The sequence below is a fragment of the Elgaria multicarinata genome, chromosome 2 (genome assembly GCF_023053635.1).
Source record: "Elgaria multicarinata webbii isolate HBS135686 ecotype San Diego chromosome 2, rElgMul1.1.pri, whole genome shotgun sequence".
NCBI lineage: Eukaryota > Metazoa > Chordata > Lepidosauria > Squamata > Anguidae > Elgaria > Elgaria multicarinata.
In genome coordinates, this window is record NC_086172.1 from 174,305,859 (window position 1) to 174,324,238 (window position 18,380).

An 18,380-nucleotide genomic window follows, 5' to 3' on the forward strand; every position below is an offset into this window, starting at 1 on the left:
CATGATTATGAAAGAAGAAGAAAACCTAATGTTTGTAACGATCTAATGATTGTGGGAACTGAATTGGGAAGTGGTGTTTATCTTGCTTTCGGTATATGTATTAAACCAATTTTTTTTCTCGGTTTCTGCCTCCTTCAGTTGTTTTATTATGAATCAAACTGTGTGTGAGGGAAAGCCTGGCGTGGTCCTGTGAGCGTGGCACACGGATGCTCCCTGGATTGTGGTGAATCCGGATGGGAGAGAGGGAGGGAGGGAAAGGATTCAGGGAGCCAGAGGTGCTGATATCGGTGGGAGTTCCCTTTGCCAAAGGTCACCCTCCCAGACGCCCCCTCCGCCTCCGCCCACCTTTAAAGAGAAACGAAACCAAAGCCCCGGCCAGGCACAGTCTCCCGCGGGTCTCCTCCTCGCCCCGAGTAGAAGCAGTTAAAGGGGGCCGCATTGGGAGCGCCGGCAGCCCGGCTGCTTTGTCGCTGCCCTGTGATATGCCAGCCACAGGGTGACGCAAGGGCTGGGAGAAGCCGCCGACGGAACGAGCCATTTGCACCTGCGTAAGAGGCGCTGGCGGAGGCTTGGCAGCGGCGGCAACAGAAGCAGCCCGGCTCCTCTCGCTGCAGCGGCCGGCAGCGCGCCCTCCCCGCCCCCTGCAGCGGCCGCCGCCTTCCTTCCCGCATCCTCCGCCCCAGAGAGCCGAGCCCGCCTGTCCGCCCGTCTGCCTTGCAGCCCGAGCCGGGATGTCTTCGCCTCCGCCGGATCCCCAGCGCTCCTCCGGGGTGCACTGGGTTGGCGACGGCGCGGAAGACGACGAGAGCGCAGCCTTCGCGGCTCCTCCACGACGCTGGGACGGAGAAGGCGCGCAGCAGCCGGCGGCGGCGTACGGCTCCGCCAAGGGACCCCCGCCCGTTTCCATGGCGACTGCATCCACAGGTAAAAGGCGAGGTCCCCGGAGATGCTCAACAAAGGGCCGCGCGCCGCGGCAGCCTTGCGCACGTTCCAGCGCGCACCCCGGCATTGGCCGCTGGGGAACCCTTCTGCTCGGGTCCCCGACCGATTCTCCCTGCATGAAGGGCGCGACACGAAATCAGGGCCTTCGAAACCCACTGGGAGAGGGCGGAGGAGGATTCCGGTTTCCTTCCAAAGTTCCTCTGGGCTCTGTGGAGTTTATCGTGATGGGCTGGCTCTTGGGCGAATTATTCCCCGGGCATAGTGGCTCGTTACCGTGTGACATTTTAGTTGGAAATAATGTATGGGTCGCCCCTCCCTCCTCATGTAAATCCTCTGGCTGGGCAGAAGTCATTCCAGAGAACCTAGGGATCAGCTTGCATCATAATCGGCCCCTTACTGGTTATTTAATTCCGGCGTCCAGCTGTGGTTTTAATTTAGGAGGAGGGAAGAGAAAATTAGGCTGATTTGAGATTGGCTTTGGGACACGCTCGTGTTCCCACCAGGTATTTCCATCGCGACTGTTTTCCATTTGCTTTCAGTTAACGGTGGTTCAAATTTCAACTTGCTGCTTTTCCTCCCACGTTTATTTATTTTTATTCTTAATTTCTGTGCCGAAACTGTGTGCATGCATGTTAGATTTCCGTAGATTAGAGACACACAGACTGTCGCTCTGTAGTTGTTTTCAGGTCTCTGCCAGTGTGAAATTTGGAGTGGGGAAAATTTCTAAAGAAAGGTGTGTCTCTCTCCCCCCCCCCCGCCTCTTCATCTCCCATGTCTTAAGATGTTCCCTGTTCTAGTTATAATTCCCACCTGCCATGGAATAGATTTATGTCCCTGTCATGTTATGCAATGTTGCAGCATTAAACTTCTGTGAAACAAGTTAAGGAGTAGGAGTGGGCAGGACTTGGGGGGGGGGGAAGGTAGGTCCCAGTTATGCAATGTAACACCCATTGCTGCCTTAGGAGCTGCATGGTTGGGCTGGATTTTTCTCCCACTCTGATCTCCTGGACATTATTCTGTCCAACAGGGCCATTGGTCGTAGGTATTTGCAACTAGCTGTGTTGTGTTGCAAATTGTGTTGTGTGTGATGGGAAGTATTGGCTCTCTGGTGTAGGCACAACTTAGAGGTGTTTTCTAACCCCACCCCACCCCCTGTTACTGTGTTTCTTCTAAATATGCCAGTGAACCTAAATGCCCTTGCGCTGAGGTGCAGAAATGTCCAGCTGTTGATGTTGAACAGACATACAAGCTGTGAAATCAACCTGTTTTGTGCCACCGAATTTAGAAGGTAGCAATGGTTGTTTTTAGACAAGCTTCCGTGGTAGAAATGTGACTTTAAGCTGAAAGGGGAAGGCAGGTGGCAAGGAATAGATGGGGCATGTGTGGGTGTGAAAGGGGGAGAAGTGGTCTTCAGGTGGATTTCCCTGAAGGATATAATTGAAGGGGTTTCGAAGCCCACAATATCTGTGCTGAGTACTCCCTTATGGCAAGAAACTTGGCAACATCAAAGCATAGAACTTCATAGGCGCAAAGAAAGGATGGTTTCCTTAATACTAGCATCCATTTCCACTACCTTGTTTTCCTTTTCATTCTGTTCACTATATTAAAACAAACAAAACAAAAAGGTTGCATTCATCTATTTGCTTCGGACTTCCTAAATGGAAAGTAGAGAATATGGAGTTAAGCGAGGTTGGGGGTGGACGGGACTGGAAGAGATTTCTCTTACGTTCCTTTTGGAATCCTCTCCAAAGCAAATGTCTGAGAAAATCCTTTACTTTTATGTGGGCTAAATCTGGAAGCCTGAGAAAGAAAGGGAGGGCTTATCAGAGAAAAGAGAGAAAGAGGCTTCCTTCTTGCGGCTGGAAGAAGAGCTGACGGAAGCATAATGGCCCAATTGTTCGGTGCATTTGTTTCTTCTTTAATAACAGGGGTGTATGTTCACAGGAGGAGGGGGTGGGGCAGGGAAGGGATGTTATTTTACTGGATGCTGCAGTGCCCAGTCTTACAACGTCTAAAACATATATCCCCAATTCCCCCTAAATACATATACTTAGAAAAAGTAACTTGCTTGAAAATAAGTAGCACTGAAATCTATGAATACATACTCGTGTTTATGATCAGGATGTCAGCTTCCTTGTTCCACACCAGACTGTGATATCCCGAGTTCAAAGCACATAGATAAATACTCCTGTCACTTCCTATCTCCAGAGGAAGTGCTTCAGCCCATGACGTAGCTTTTTCAAGTATTTCATATGCCAGCTGCATTGTGCTATAAACTTTTGTTTTGAAACGGGTCGTTTCTGTCATTTGCAAAGTAATCTGCTTCACCCTGTACTTACATGAGTGTGTTTGGACCAGGGCTGGGCAGAGGGGTGGGGGCAGTGGGGCCAGTTGGCATGGGCCTACGATTTTGAGGGGGGCAACTCCGAGTCCCTGGTAGAGGCAAAAGGGGATCCTTTGGTAAAGATTTGTTACAAAGCAGCTTTGCTGTAAAGCATTTCTGAATGTGAAGAATTGATGTCTTCTATACATCTTGAATAAAAGTGCTTGCCATTACCTTTTTTAATAAGTCATTCTAGTTCATATGTATTTAGAACTGATTAAAAATACTTAATGAGCAGTTTGAAATAGGGCCTACATTTCCCACCTGGCCCCGGACCTATTACCAGCTTTGCCCAGCCCTGGTTTGGACCCAAAAGATTGTGGATCCGCAGGATCCTGTTTACTAGGAATTAAGCCCCACTGAGTTCAGTGGTGCTTACTTACTCTCTAGTAAGTGTGTTCAGGATTGCAGCCTTAATACAATCGCCTGTTCCACTGCGGAAAGCATCACTGGAGTTGAGGATCCCCATCATTTAGCAGCTGCTGCTTTGTCCCTGGCATTTCCAGTTAAAAGGAGCAAGTGATGGGAAATACCTCTGGCTTTGACCCTTTTGGGCCCATGGGCACATTTGGGAATTTGCAAAACTGCTGTGGGCACAACCACAAAATGGTTTCTATGGAGGATGTCACATAATGGCTGCCGTGGGGGCCCTGGCTAGTCAAAAGCGAGCTAAAGAGGTGATGGGAGAGCAAGAGCAAGGGTAGAGGCAGAGAGAGGGGAGAAATTGTCCTCTAAAGAGGTTGGGGGGAAATAGTGATGGGAGAGGCTGGGAGGGACAGGCAAATAGCTAGACAAATGGGTAGAGGAGAGAGAAAGAGCAAGGCTAGAAAGGGAGAGAAAGAAGACTGCCCTAACATCTTCCAAGTTTAAAACAAAACAAACATTTTTTGGGAGGGGGCGCTTCGTGAGCACTGTTGGAGGTGCCTACGGGCATTGCACTGGGGACCCCTGGCCTTGGGGAGTCACTGCCCATCAGAGTATACAGTATTGAGGGAAATGGACAAACAGGCTGACTTGGTATAAGGCAACTCCCTATGTTCTTATGGCAGACATGAAGTGTAACATGGAAAGGACGACAGGGCTCCTGTATCTTTAACAGTTGCATAGAAAAGGGAATTTCAGCAGGTGTCATTTGTAGGCATGCAGCACCTGGTGAAATTCCTTCATCAAAACAGTTAAAGCTGCAGGAGCTATACTAGAGTGATCAGATTTAAAAAAGGGCAGGGCACCTGCAGCTTTAGCTGTTGTGATGAAGAGGGAATTTCACCAGGTTCTCCATATATACAAATGACACCTTCTGAAATTCTCTTTTCAGTACAACTGTTAAAGATACGGAGCCCTGTCCTCCTTTTCATAGGGTCACCCTAGTGTAACCCAGCGTTAAACAGTTTGACAATGTGGAACACAATTTGGAGTGGGAGAAAAGCAAGTGTGAAGAATAACAAGAAGGGCATGAAATATAAAATATGAAGTTGGTTGACCTGTTCTCTGCCTTGATGTTGCTTCCTTCAACAAGGCGAGGAGCTCTCAATTTGCTTGAAGGTCCAGGAGAGTATTTATAACTCTCGTATATCTTTCATCAGGAAGTTTTCATCTCACAATCCCTAGTTCAGGGCCTCCCAATTCATGATGGCGGAGGTCTGCAGAATCAGCTCTTTAGCTTCTCGCACTGTTGGTTGTGCAATGGAGCATTCCACTGGAAGGGTGGGAGGCCGTCTGTGTGTGGCGCATGCTTTGAAACATGGTGCTGGCTGCTTTTTGGCCCTGTCAGAATTAGCTCCATGAAGATGTTCCTCTGTATGCATGGGGAGGGGTATCAGGATTGTACCACTGGCCCTACGTTGTCCTTTGAATATAGGTGTAACTCCTGTGGTTCTTACCCCAGTTTTTTGGTGGAAGTTCCACAAAGTTCTCGCTCCCTCTCTCTCCGTATATATGTCTGTCAGAGAGAGAGAGAGAGAAACTTGGAGGCAAGAAGTAGCAGATGAGAAAGGTCACATACGTCCTTCCCCAGTGCTACTTCTCCATTTGAAAACTCACTCTGCAGTCACTTTTTCTTAGGAAATGGATCCATAAAGCTTTCCCTACATGCAGGGCCAGCCTTACCATTAGGCAAAGGGAAGTGGCTGCCTTAGGCATCAGATGCGGGAAGGCAGGGCGGCAGCAGTAGTATTCCTCCTGGCTGTTCCTCCAAATTCCCCAACCTTTCTCCTCTGGAGGACACAACTGGATGACGCGGTTCACATCTAGTGACAACCCAGGATACAGGGTGTGTGTGAGTTGTTGAATCACACATTGTCATTGAATCATGGGTTGTCATTATGTGTGAACCCTGTACTATAATTGAACCATGAACAACCAGAGTTCACAGCCCAACAACAAATCCTGGGTTCTTTTCCTGGGTTGCTCATGGAATCATAGACTAGCAGAGTTGGAAGGGACCTACAAGGCCATCGAGTCCAACCCCCTGCTCAATGCAGGAATCCACCCTAAAGACATGATAGCACTCTTCAAATACTTAAAAGGTTGTCACACAGAGGAGGGCTAGGATCTCTTCTCGATCCTCCCAGAGTGCAGGACACAGAATAACGGGCTCAAGTTAAAGGAAGCCAGATTCCAGCTGGACATCAGGAAAAACTTCCTGACTGTGAGAGCAGTACGACAATGGAATCAGTTACCTAGGGAGGTTGTGGGCTCTCCCACACTGGAAGCATTCAAGAGGCAGCTGGACAACCATCTGTCAGGGATGCTTTAGGGTGGATTCCTGCATTGAGCAGGGGGTTGGACTCGATGGCCTTGTAGGCCCCTTCCAACTCTGCTATTCTATGATTCTATGATCCCTGACAGATGGTTGTCCAGCTGCCTCTTGAATGTCTCTAGTGTGGGAGGGCCCACAACCTCCCACACTGCATAGCTAAACCATAGTGCAGGGTTTGCATATAACCACAACCCATGATTCAATAATACTTATACTTGTTTTTATCTCAATTTTTAGAATTTCTGTAAACTGCCCAGAGAGCCCTGGCTATGGGAGCGGTATATAAGTGTAATAAATAAATAAATAAATAATAAGATAAATAACAACCCATACTCAGGGTTGCCTTTATTTGTGAACCAGGCCCATGTATGGATGCCACGCACCCTGCCTCTTAATGTAGCCTGCTGATCTCTGTTGCAGTGGAGGGTGCTGACAACCTGTCAGTGTTGAAGTAAGGTTCACCTGCCCTGTTAGTTTCTGCATGTGGAAAGCACCATTTTATCCTTTGGTGCAGACAACACAATGTCTTGGGCCAGCTCTGGCTACACGTGTTGGTTACTTGAAGGACCACCTTCACCTATATCAGTTTGCCCGCACTTTAAGATCATGAAGAGAGACCCTTCTCATTTGCTCTTCTCAATTAGGTGGGTGATCACATGGGAGATGGCCTTTTCTGTAGTGGCCCCACAGTTTGAAACAAACTCCCATCTGAGGTCCACCATGCACCATCCCTGAAGGCTTTTAAGAAGGCCTTGAAAACATTTTATTTTACTGTGGCCTCATGTTATTGCTGCCTTTGCTATTGTTTTTCTTGCTGGTTTTATTGTTGGGTTTCATTGTTTTTAAGTTCTATTTTATTGTGTTTATGTTTTTATTGCTTTTAATATTTTAACTTTTTATGTATTTTATTATTGTAAGCTGCCTTGTGAGGGATTCTGCCCTGAAATGTTTTAAATTAGGGTGACCCTATGAAAAGGAGGACAGGGCTCCTGTATCTTTAACAGTTGCATAGAAAAGGGAATTTCAGCAGATGTGATTTGTATATATGGAGAACCTGATGAAATTCTGTATTCATCACACCAGTTAAAGCTGCAGGAGCTATACTAGAGTGGCCAGATTTAAAAGAGGGCAGGGCACCTGCAGCTTTAACTGGTGTGATGAATACAGAATTTCATCAGGTTCTTGCCTGCCCAAGGGTCTCTACTTCCCTTGCTCGGCTTCGTCCATTTTCCTCTGCTGCCCCTCATGCCTGGAATGCTCTTCCAGAACACCTGAGAACTACCAACTCAATCACAGCTTTTAAAACACAGCTAAAAACTTTTCTTTTCCCTATAGCTTTTAAACTTTGAGTTTGTTCTGACTCTATACTGTTAGCTTCACCCTTCCCGGTGCCTGTTTACACTTCCCTGTGCCTGTTTGCATTCTCTTTCCCTTCTTATTTTTTACTACAACTTTATTAGATTGTAAGCCTATGCGGCAGGGTCTTGCTATTTACTGTGTTATCTGTACAGCACCATGTACATCGATGGTGCTATATAAATAAATAATAATAATAATAATAACTGGTGTGATGAAGAGGAAATTTCACCAGTTTCCCCATATATACAAATGACACTTGCTGAAATGGCCTTTTCAATACAACTGTTAAAGATACAGGAGCCCTGTCGTCCTTTTCATAGGGTCACCCTATTTAAACAAAATAAATAAATAAAAATAAAGTTTGCTCAGCAACAGCACATAGCATGGCTGCGTAAATGCTGAGGCCCATGGGCCCCAGAAGAACCAACAGTGGCTGACGCTGGCATGCCTTAATACAAAAACCAGGTATTCTTAAGAACCACACATTTGTCTTTAAAATAACCACACTCAGACTGTTCAGTTTTGATTCTTGACTGTTTTCCTAATCGCTTGAGCACTTTTGCTGGAAGCCAAGGAGTAACATTAAGTTTACATAGATTTACCTAAATTAGCACAGGTAGTTGCAAGGCTTAGCAGATGGCTTTGTTTCAGTTTCAATTCCGAACTCAAACAAAATAAACATGGGTAGGTAGCTTTTCTCTGGGCCTGTTCAGACAACACACTAAGCCATGGTTAGGCAGCTAACCCTTCTGCAGCAAGTGGTTAGTGAGCATGTTTAAACCATGGTTATGTAGCCACCATGTTTAGGAATGATTCATACGTCACGCTAAGTCATAATGTTTGGCTCAAAATGCTTAACCATCATGGTTTAGTAGTGTGTTGTCTGAACAGCGCCTATGGCTCCTTACAGATGTTCATTGGGGTAAAATGTTAGCTGTAGACATTGTAAGGAGAGGCTCCACCCCGACCTATGTGGGGGGAGAGGGCCTTCTCAGTGGTTGCCCCCCGACTGTGGAATGATCTTCCCGATGAGGCTCGCCTGGCGCCAACGTTGTTATCTTTTCGGCGCCAGGTCAAGACTTTTCTCTTCTCCCAGGCATTTTAACAGCATTTAACAACGTTAAGTTTGTTTTTTATTGTACCCCAGAATTGTTTTTAAATGGATACTGTTGTTTTTATACTGTTTTTATGTTTTTTAAATTTTTGTATACTTTTAATGTTTACTATTTTAAATTGTTGTAAACCGCCCAGAGAGCTTAGGCTGTGGGGCGGTATATAAATGTAATAAATAAATAAATATAAATAAACCCTGCCTTGTACACCATGCTGCCCTCCAGATGTGTTGGAGTGCAATTCCCATCATCCCAACACACCTGGAGGACACCAGGCTGGGAAAGGCTGAATTAATCCCTAAAATGAATGTTTTCAGGGCCTCCTGTGCTGGGCATTGCAACACAAACCGTAGGTAATGTTTGATGTAGTGCACAGAGGCTTAAATATTTCAATCAAAAATCTGAGCTGAGAATAGTTGATGAGTTCACATCTGTTCCTTCCACACGGCGATTATAGAAATTATTAGAATGCATTTTAGCCTAGCAGGACACAAAATTTAAACAGACAGCAAAACACTGCTGCCTCTGTATGATGCATGGCTTGTTTACGGAGAACAGCATTTTAACACATAAATCCATTTCCCCCCACTAAGTATTTATTTGGAGAGAGAGACTAGAATTAGGCGCAGTTTCTGTCTGCTCTTGCAAGTCATGAAGATTATTCAGCTGTGAAAGAGATGTTTGTTTGTGTGTTTTCTGTGTTCCATGACACTGACCCAATACACCATCTGGACCCTGAATTCTGCGATATTTTTTTTAAAATGCAGGGGTAGTTAAAAACATCAGCAACAACAGCACTTCCATCAATATTACACAGATTGATGGCATTCCATGGAAATGATGGCATTCCATGGAAATTATTCCCTGGGATAAATTCATAGGGATTTCCACTGTCTCTAGATTCTCACAAAATAGGTCAACAGTACAATAAACATTTTATTTATTTTATTTTATTTAAGACATTTCTTGTCCACCTTTCAGGGCAGAAGTCCTCCCAAGGCGGCTCACGACAATACAAAAAAACTGTATAAACATTAAAAGCAATAAAAACATACACAGTAAAATATCAGTTAAAAGCAATAAAAGCTAACAGTAAAATCATCACGAACAAGAGCAATAGCAGAACAGTACTCATTTATGAGAAGGCTGTGGCAAAATGAAGCGTTTTTAAGGCCTTCTTAAATCTTGATTTGGGACAGCAGTAGAACTGAATTCAGCACCCATAAACCTCTGTTTTGAACAGCCTGGAGTGAGCTTTGTTGCCCTCTTTGAAATACTTAACGAGACATTATGTCAAACTTCCAACCTGGCGCCTTTGAGATGTGGGCTTTGTACTAGTAACCCCATCATCCCCAGCCACCGTGCTGGCAGGGGATGATGGGAGTTGTCCAGTGCATCTGGAGAACACCAGGTTGGGGAAAGACTGCAGTAGGTGTTTCCGTGATCTGTACGGCCCTTAATGCAACTAAGTCATTGTTTCCCCCCAATTAACTGGAAAAAGAATTAAAATGGAAGTTCCACACTGCACTTCTTATATTGCAATATCATCCTGCAACAGCCTGTACCGCAGATGAGATCTTTTTTATAATGTCTTCTCACTAGTAAGTTTCATTCATCTTGATCTGGTGAATATATAATACATAAATACATAATAGGCATAAGTATGCAGATGGAAAAGCATTTACAAAATTAATGAGCGGCAACCAGTAAAGTATTTCAGAGCACAGCATATATTAACCAGAAGCAGACCGGAGTAAAAATATATTTAGAATTATCTTAAAAACCAGTAACAACAGGGTGATAATATATTTCCCTAGGGAGGAAGTTTCAGAGGTCTTACTTATAAAGTTCTTACATATAAATGCAACAGTCAATCTGGATGGCTTCAAAAGGGGGTTGGAAAAATTCGTGGAGGCAAAGGCTATCAATGGCTTCTAGCCCTGATGGTTGTGTGCTATCTTCAGTATTCGAGGCAGTAAGCCTGTATGCACCAGTTGCTGGGGAACATGGGTGGGAGGGTGCTGTTGCACCATGTCCTGCTTTGTGGGTCCCTGGCCAACGGCTGGTTGGCCACTGTGTGAACAGAGTGCTGGACTAGATGGCCCCTTGGTCTGATCCAGTGTGGCTCTTCTTCTGTTCTTATGATCTTAACAGAAAATGCTCCTCACCCACTCCAGGCCGAGGTACATAGTCCCCAGGAAGCCAGGTCAAGTTATTCTGGCATCACAGGCAGCAATACAGCCAGACCTACCATTAGGCAAAGCAAGGTAGCTGCCTCAGGTGGCAGATATTGGAGGCAGGGCAGCAGTTTCGCACCAGCTGCCCTGAGTTCCCTAAACTAACCTCCCTTTCTATCCCTAAAGCTCATCTACTGCCCCAAGGTGTGTTGGAAGATGCTGCCCTTTCATTAATATTGTCGTAATATTCAGTTGCCAGTCCAATTCAATTCTATACGCGGACTGGGTATGAGATTCCATTTTGTCTTTTGCCTCAGGCAGCAAAATGTCTTTCCCTGGGCAGCAAATCCCACAAGCGCCTCTCCTTGGCAGTAGCAAAACACAACAATAATAACTAGCAAACCATTTCATGACAGTCGAAACCAGCTACTTGGGGCGGACGCCTCATTCTGCCTAATGGTAGGGCCGGCCCCGATACCAGAATCTGTTCAATAGGGACAATTGGAGCCTAAGTTACAAAGTTTCTCTGTGCTTCAGAAGCTGTGGTCTGTCATGTAATGACAATTCCGGTTCTGAGCTTCGTTGAAATACAAATGCTGCAGATAATTGGTGTGGGGATTAAATTATATCCAGTGTTTTTCCTCATTCCCTCACTCCCGCTGCTGAGGAGAGCTTAATTTATCATTAACAACAAAACCTTTATTGTTCACAATAACTCCAAAGGCTCCTTAATCCTGGCTCAATAGCAAGCTGCGTTATTATCAGGCAGAGTTCAGGGCAGCTGTTTACCATTCAACGTAGAAGGGCTTCCTATTAGGCCTCAAAGATGTGGTGTGTGTTTTTTGTAGTCTTCCTGGTGCATTCATGTGTTTTCCTCCACTGTGTGGTCTAATCTAACTGAAACAGGCCAGATTTGTAAACCATGGAAGAAATTATCCTAGAGAAGAAGCCAACAAGTTATGGATAGATAGGTTTGGGTTGAATGCAAGGAGAAACCATAGAATCATAGAATAGCAGAGTTGGAAGGGGCCTACAAGGCCATCGAGTCCAACCCCCTGCTCAATGTAGGAATCCACCCTAGAGCATACCTGACAGATGGTTGTCCAGCTGCCTCTTGAAGGCCTCTAGTGTGGGAGAGCCCACAATCTCCCTAGGTAGGGTGATCATATGAAAAGGAGGACAGGGCTCCTGTATCTTTAACAGTTGTATTGAAAAGGAAATTTCAGCAGGTGTCATTTGTATTTATGGAGAACCTGGTGAAATTTCTTCTTCATCACACCAGTTAAAGCTGCAGGTGCCCTGCCCTCTTTTAAAACTTGTCACTCTAGTATAGTTCCTGCACCTTTAACTGTGGTGATGAAGAGGGAATTTCCCCAGGTTCCCCATATATACAAATGACACCTGCTGAAATTCCCTTTTCTATGCAACTTTTAAAGATACAGGTGCCCTGTCCTCCTTTTCATATGGTCACCCTATCCCTAGGTAACTGGTTCCATTGTCGTACTGCTCTAACAGTCAGGAAGATTTTCCTGATGTACAGCCGGAACTTGAGCCCATTATTCCGTGTCCTGCACTCTGGGATGACCGAGAAGAGATCCTGGCCCTCCTCTGTGTGGCAACCTTTCAAGAGTGCTATCATGTCTCCCCTCAATCTACTCTTCTCCAGACTAAACATGCCCAGTTCTTCCAGTCTCTCCTCATAAGGCTTTGTTTCCAGACCCCTGATCATCCTGGTCGCCCTCCTCTGAACATGCTCCAGCATGTCTGCTTCCTTCTTGAATTGTGGTGCCAAATGAGGCCTAACCAGGGCTGAATAGAGAGGAACCAGTACCTCACGTGATTTGGAAGCTATACCTCTATTAAAGCAGCCCAAAATAGCATTTGCTTTTTTTGCAGCCACATCACAGTAATTCATTTCGTTGTACAGCTCCTGACGAATGATCTCCAGATCTGAAATGTTGTGCGTTTGTACAAGTTTGGTTTTTGAGATTAACAATGATATTGCATTAAAAGTGCAATAACACATTGCACAGACCAGTGTATAGCTAAAACAACGTAGCCTTTTTCTACGTGGTTTTAGCTATTTATTTATTTATTACATTTATATACTGCCCCATAGCCGAAGCTCTCTGGGCGGTTTACAAAAATTAAAACAGTAAACATCACAAAAGTATACAAAATTTAAGGATCATCAGAAACATAAAAAAAATATAAAAACAACAGCTATACATTGGTCTGTGCAATACGTTATTGCACTTTTAATGCAATATCACTGTTAATCTTTATTTTTGTATATTAAATATTATGGTTTCACTGTGTATATATATCCTTAACTTTTTGTTGAGTATTGTAGATTTCACCTTTTCTTGCTCTTGAAAGTTTTTTTTGAACATTTTTTGCATTTCAGATAAGAAAAATAAAGAAACCTCTTTTGACATTTCATAGCACCAGAACTAGTCTCCTCTTTTTTATCATAGTCTCTGGTTACAGGGAGCCAGATTCCGGCTGGACATCAGGAAAAACTTCCTGATTGTTAGAGCAGTATGACAATGGAGCCACTGACCTAGGGAGGTCGTGGTCTCTCCCACACTAGAGTCCTTCAAGAGGCAGCTGGACAACCATCTGTCAAGTATGCTTTAGGGTGGATTCCTGCACTGAACTGGGGGTTGGACTTGATGGCCTTGTAGGCCCCTTCCAACTCTACTATTCTATGATTCTATACCCCAGTACAATTCAATCGCACTAGTACAATATTGCACTATACCACTATTACAGGACTGTGAAGTAGCAACGTTGAAGCCCCCTTTCCTCACAGACATGGTAGTCAAGCTCTAACCTGCCCCTGATGAACCGAAACAGCATGACTGAGAAATAGTGCAAAGTAAGAATAAACAGGGAAGAAGGAAAGGCAAGCTTAATACTGCTTAAGTGAAGAAAGAAGTGTCAAAGTAGCACTTTGTCGAAGTGGCTACTGCCAATGGGGCAACAGAAGGAATGGAAGAGAAGGCCCCACTGTTTGAGCCGGCCACAGCAACGTCACAGACACACTCTTTGGCACGCCCAGCATATAGGATTTAATTTGGGGGAACGGGGCCTCATTGCCCCGCTCGTGCTCTTCGCTCCTCTAATGCCATGTTTCTCGCCTGCCCAAGGGTCTCTACTTCCCTTGCTCGGCTTCGTCCATTTTCTTCTGCTGCCCCTTACGCCTGGAACGCTCTTCCAGAACATTTGAGAACTACAAGTTCAACCGCAGCTTTTAAAGCTCAGCTAAAAACTTTTCTTTTTCCTAAAGCTTTTAAAACTTGATTTTGTTCTGACTTTATACTGTTAGTTTTACCCTACCCAGTGCCTGTTTACCCTACCCTGTGCCTGTTTGCATTCTCTTCCCCTCCTTGTTGTTTTATTATGATTTTATTAGAATGTAAGCCTATGCGGCAGGGTCTTGCTATTTACTGTTTTACTCTGTACAGCACCATGTACATTGATGGTGCTATATAAATAAATAAATAAATAAATAATAATAATAATAATTGCGCTGGAGCTGCTTTTAAGGGAAAAGATGCACTGAAAGGACTTTGAGAAAATCCCGCTTTCTGAGAGGGAAGCTGTGGGGTTTCTGAAGAGTGGCAACAATCAATGTCATGTGTCACTAATGAGCCTGATGTATTCTCCCTCCGCACTACCTCACCAGTATAGATTGGCCCTGGGTTAATAAAGCCAAATTCACTTCTCAAATTTGTGAAAAGAGAGATCCTGTGAGTTCAGGTGACTTTCCCATTGTCTGGTTCTAGTTCCTATTTTGTTCCTAAATAGCACAGGGATGGCGTTAAAGGTAGGCATAGTTGGGCACCTCCTGAGGGCCCACACCCCAGCCTAGTTCCGAAGAGAGTCACGTAGCTGTCTTACAGCAAAACCAGTTACTCAGACGACAGGGTCTAGTTTCAGAGTTCGCTTTTGTGGAGTTGAATTGGACCTTGGGGAAGGGGGAGGTCATCTAGCTGATTGCTCAGTCAGGTGGTAGAGCTTGTATCACAGCTTAGATGGCATCCTTGAGAAACGCCGCTCTGTTTTTTTAGGCTTGAAATATGGCCCTGCCTGATGATGCGGGAGGTAAATTATTACAGCTTTGCTGAGGGGATCTTTTCCCCCAACTCCTCCCCGCTGCCACCATCCCCATTTGAGACACACACACACACACACACACACACACACACACACACACACACACACACACGGCTTTGCTTTGACCAGTATATTAGCCGCTAGGGGTTGTGAACATTCTCCAGCTATTGTATCAGCATCAAAAGGCGTTTTCCCAGGGCTGGCAGCTGAAGGTTGCTCATCTCTCTGCGTGAAACTCACGGAAAGCCCTGTGACTAACTACTCCAAAGATCGTACTTTAAACAGCTAGTGTGCAATCGGATACCAGCACCTTCACATCAGCTAAGGAATTGCTTCCAGGGTTTGATCTTACATGGGAGGTTACGTATGCCAGTAAAGGGTGCACAGGCAGGAGACCAACCACCAGGCACCTTGCGGAAGCAGAATTAATAATTTACTTTTATCCAGGTCAGCAGCCGCAGTCCCTTTATCTGCCAAGATTAACTGCCAGGATAATCTGTGCCTGGCCTCTGTGCAGGGGGCAAACCATGGGGTGAAAAAACACACAGAAATAATTGTGTCATCCTCAGACAGAATTCCTGCACGGCAGCAGTTGTCATATTTATTCCCAACATTTGAATACCACTCAACGGTGAACAACAAAAGATAAAATGCATTAAAGTTAGAAAGAATGAAGCATAATATTATTATTATTTCTTTAAAAAACAGAGTGCCTATAAAACCTAGGCTGGTCAATCCAGGAAGGCTTCCTGGAAAAGAGTTATTTCCAGGAGGCACCGAAAACACTGCAGTATTGGTGCGTGCCTGACCTCCAGAGGCAGTGAGTTCCATAGGAAGGGAGCCACCACATTGAAGACTCTTCTCCAGGTGGAATCCATTCAGGCCACGTGGAACTACCAAGAGCATGCCTTCTGATGACCTCAGTGACTGGGCAGGTTGGAAAGGCAGAAGGCGCTCTCTCAGGTATCCTGGTCCCAGGTTGTTTAGGGCTTTGCATACTAGTACCAAAACCTTAAACCTGGCCTAATAGCAAATAAGCAGTCAATGCACTTTTCTCAGCAAAGGAGTTGCATGCTGAAAAGGGGCAGTTCCCAACAACAGCCAAGCTGCAGCATTCTGCACTACCTCTAGTTTCTGGGGAAGCCTTAAGGGCAGCCCCATATAAGAGGCTTATTGCAGTAATCCAGTTTTGAGGTTACTAGCACCTGTACCTCTGTGGCCAAGCTACCCCTGGCCAAGATCTGTGAGGCAGATCTTGCCAGGGAATAGTTTCAGCACTGCAGTGGGCCTTGTAGTTTGTAGCTAAGATTTCATTAGAAATAGTCTGGAGGTGTTTGGGCTTATTCAGCCTGTGGAATGTCAGAATCGGTACGAGCCTTCTGTGTTCTCAAAGCAGAGCAGGTGGGAGTCCCTTTATTTCCCTTGGCTCGGCCTGAAGAGGCTGGGAGCTCTCCTTGAGGACCTGACGGAGGAGGGGTGGGGGTTTGCAGAACAGTCACCCAGACTGAAGTGTCATCCTGGAGGGCTGAGCAGCGATACCCTGTTTGGACAGGGGCCTTGCTGAAAGGCCAAAAGCCCTTGTCCGACGTGTTGTTTGGAGGATGTGTCTAACGGTCACACCTTCCTTTTTAAGCTGATGCAAAGGTGAGGAGCCTTTGCTAGGAACATCTTGTCTACATTGCCCGAAAGCCCTCCCTGTTTGGATCCATCATCATCTGGGCCTCTGGAGGCACTCTGCACATGGACTCTCCTAAGTGGACCTTTGCATTGCTAAGGACTTGCCATGAAAAGTACCGTGAGGCTTTTCATAGACTTGAATTCTTGTTGGCTATGAATTGTGTGTCTTTGTGTGTTGTCAGCTCAGTGTACCGGCAGACTGGATTTTTGGACTTTCCTCTGCCTGGACTCCTGGTGTAGAGTTGCCAGGGCGAAAGCAGTGGCATGGAACTCTTTGCATCTGTGGGTTTACTCTTCCCTTAATCTTGTTTAGGCCTTGACCATGTAGCCTGGAGTTACTAACAAATGAACCAAAGTTGGACTAGCTCTCTTTGGGTTAGTTTGTTCAGCCCTTAAAGAATTCGCTGCTTTTATTGCCTGAAGGATCATGTCAGGAATCATCCACATTCCTTCTCCAGGTTTGGAACCCATGCATGGATTGACCCTTCCCTTGTGTTTGGAACTGTGGAGATGGGAATGGGGAAACCACATTGATAGGGATCTCAGTCATGGTAGTAGTGATTAGCGTTCGACTGTTCTGCAATTTCTTGGAGCCTATAGCTACTCACCATCAGCGATATGATTTCTGAAGTGTGTGAGATTTCCTGCAATAAAGAAGTCTCACTGATTTGGGTGTCCTGTGTCAGTTTGCCAGAATGTGTGCTTGAGTGAGGGACCGGGAAACCTGACAGATCTTCCAGGGAGAGCAACCAAACTATCCCAACAAGATGGAGTCCACCAAAATTAGAAAAGCAATTGCTTGCACAAATAAAAGTACTTCTTCACACAGTGCATAGTTAAATTGTGGAACTCACTACCACAAGATGTAGTGATGACCACCAATCTGGATGGCTTCAAAAGCGGGTTGGATAAATTCCTGGAGGCAAAGGCTATCCATGGCTACTAGCCCTGATGGCTGTGTGCTACCTCCAGTATTCAAGGCAGGAAGCCTGTGTGCACCAGTTGCTGGGGGACAAGGGTGGGAGGGTGCTGTTGCACCATGTCCTGCTTGTTCATCCCTGGCCGATGGCTGGTTGGCCACTGTGTGAACAGAGTGCTGGACTAGATGGACCCTTGGTCTGATCCAGCATCAGGGCACTTCTTATGTTCTTATGGTTGAGGGAGGCTGCTCTAACTACTGGGCTACATTAGTCTGATGAGGTGGAACCCTTCGGACTGTCTTTTCTGTAAAAAAACCAAACAAAAAACCCCCACCCATATTGGGACAATTTGCAACCTGAAATTCAACTGCAACCTAAGATTCCCAATGACTCCTGTGTCATTTTGTTACAACATTCATTATCTGTACTCATCACATATGTTGTGGTAGATGAAGCTCAGAAAAGAGATGCAAATCTCAAGTGTTGTTACGTTCTAAGATGTCGTGCTCACATCACCCTTCAGTCTGGTGTCTGATTCACTGGAACACTTCCAGCTTCTTCAATTATCTCAAACTGTTTTTAATGGAGTCTCGGTGTTGTCGTTTTGCTTTTTACAGAGCTTGTAAACCTAAATGGATCGTGAAATGCAAGAAAGTAAAGAAATAACACCCATAGTGCTTCCCCACTGCCTTGAAGCTCTACGAACGCCCACATAGTAGTTATTTTCACTTTCCATTCCAGTAAATAAGGGTGCTTGATTTGATAAAGGTATATTTACCCAACTGTGTAGTTCTATCAATGCTAATGAACAGACAAGGCGTGGCTTCCTGGGGTCTGTACGCCATTATCAATGTGCATTGATTTTTATTGCCAGTGTGGAAGAGCGGTTTATAACTCCACGGTTTGCCTTGTTCCATGTCTGTGCCTTGG

The 18,380-nt window shown here is 45.4% G+C and overlaps 1 protein-coding gene across 1 annotated transcript in view; it reads left to right on the forward strand.

Moving 5' to 3' along the window:
* Positions 1-711: 711 nt before the first annotated feature.
* RTN1 (reticulon 1) overlaps positions 712-18,380 on the forward strand; it is a 167,705-nt gene continuing 150,036 nt past the window's right edge. The window contains exon 1 of the mRNA XM_063118190.1: positions 712-924. Coding sequence (XP_062974260.1) covers positions 732-924 — 193 coding nt within the window. The 5' untranslated portion in view covers positions 712-731. The remainder of the gene's footprint in view (positions 925-18,380) is intronic.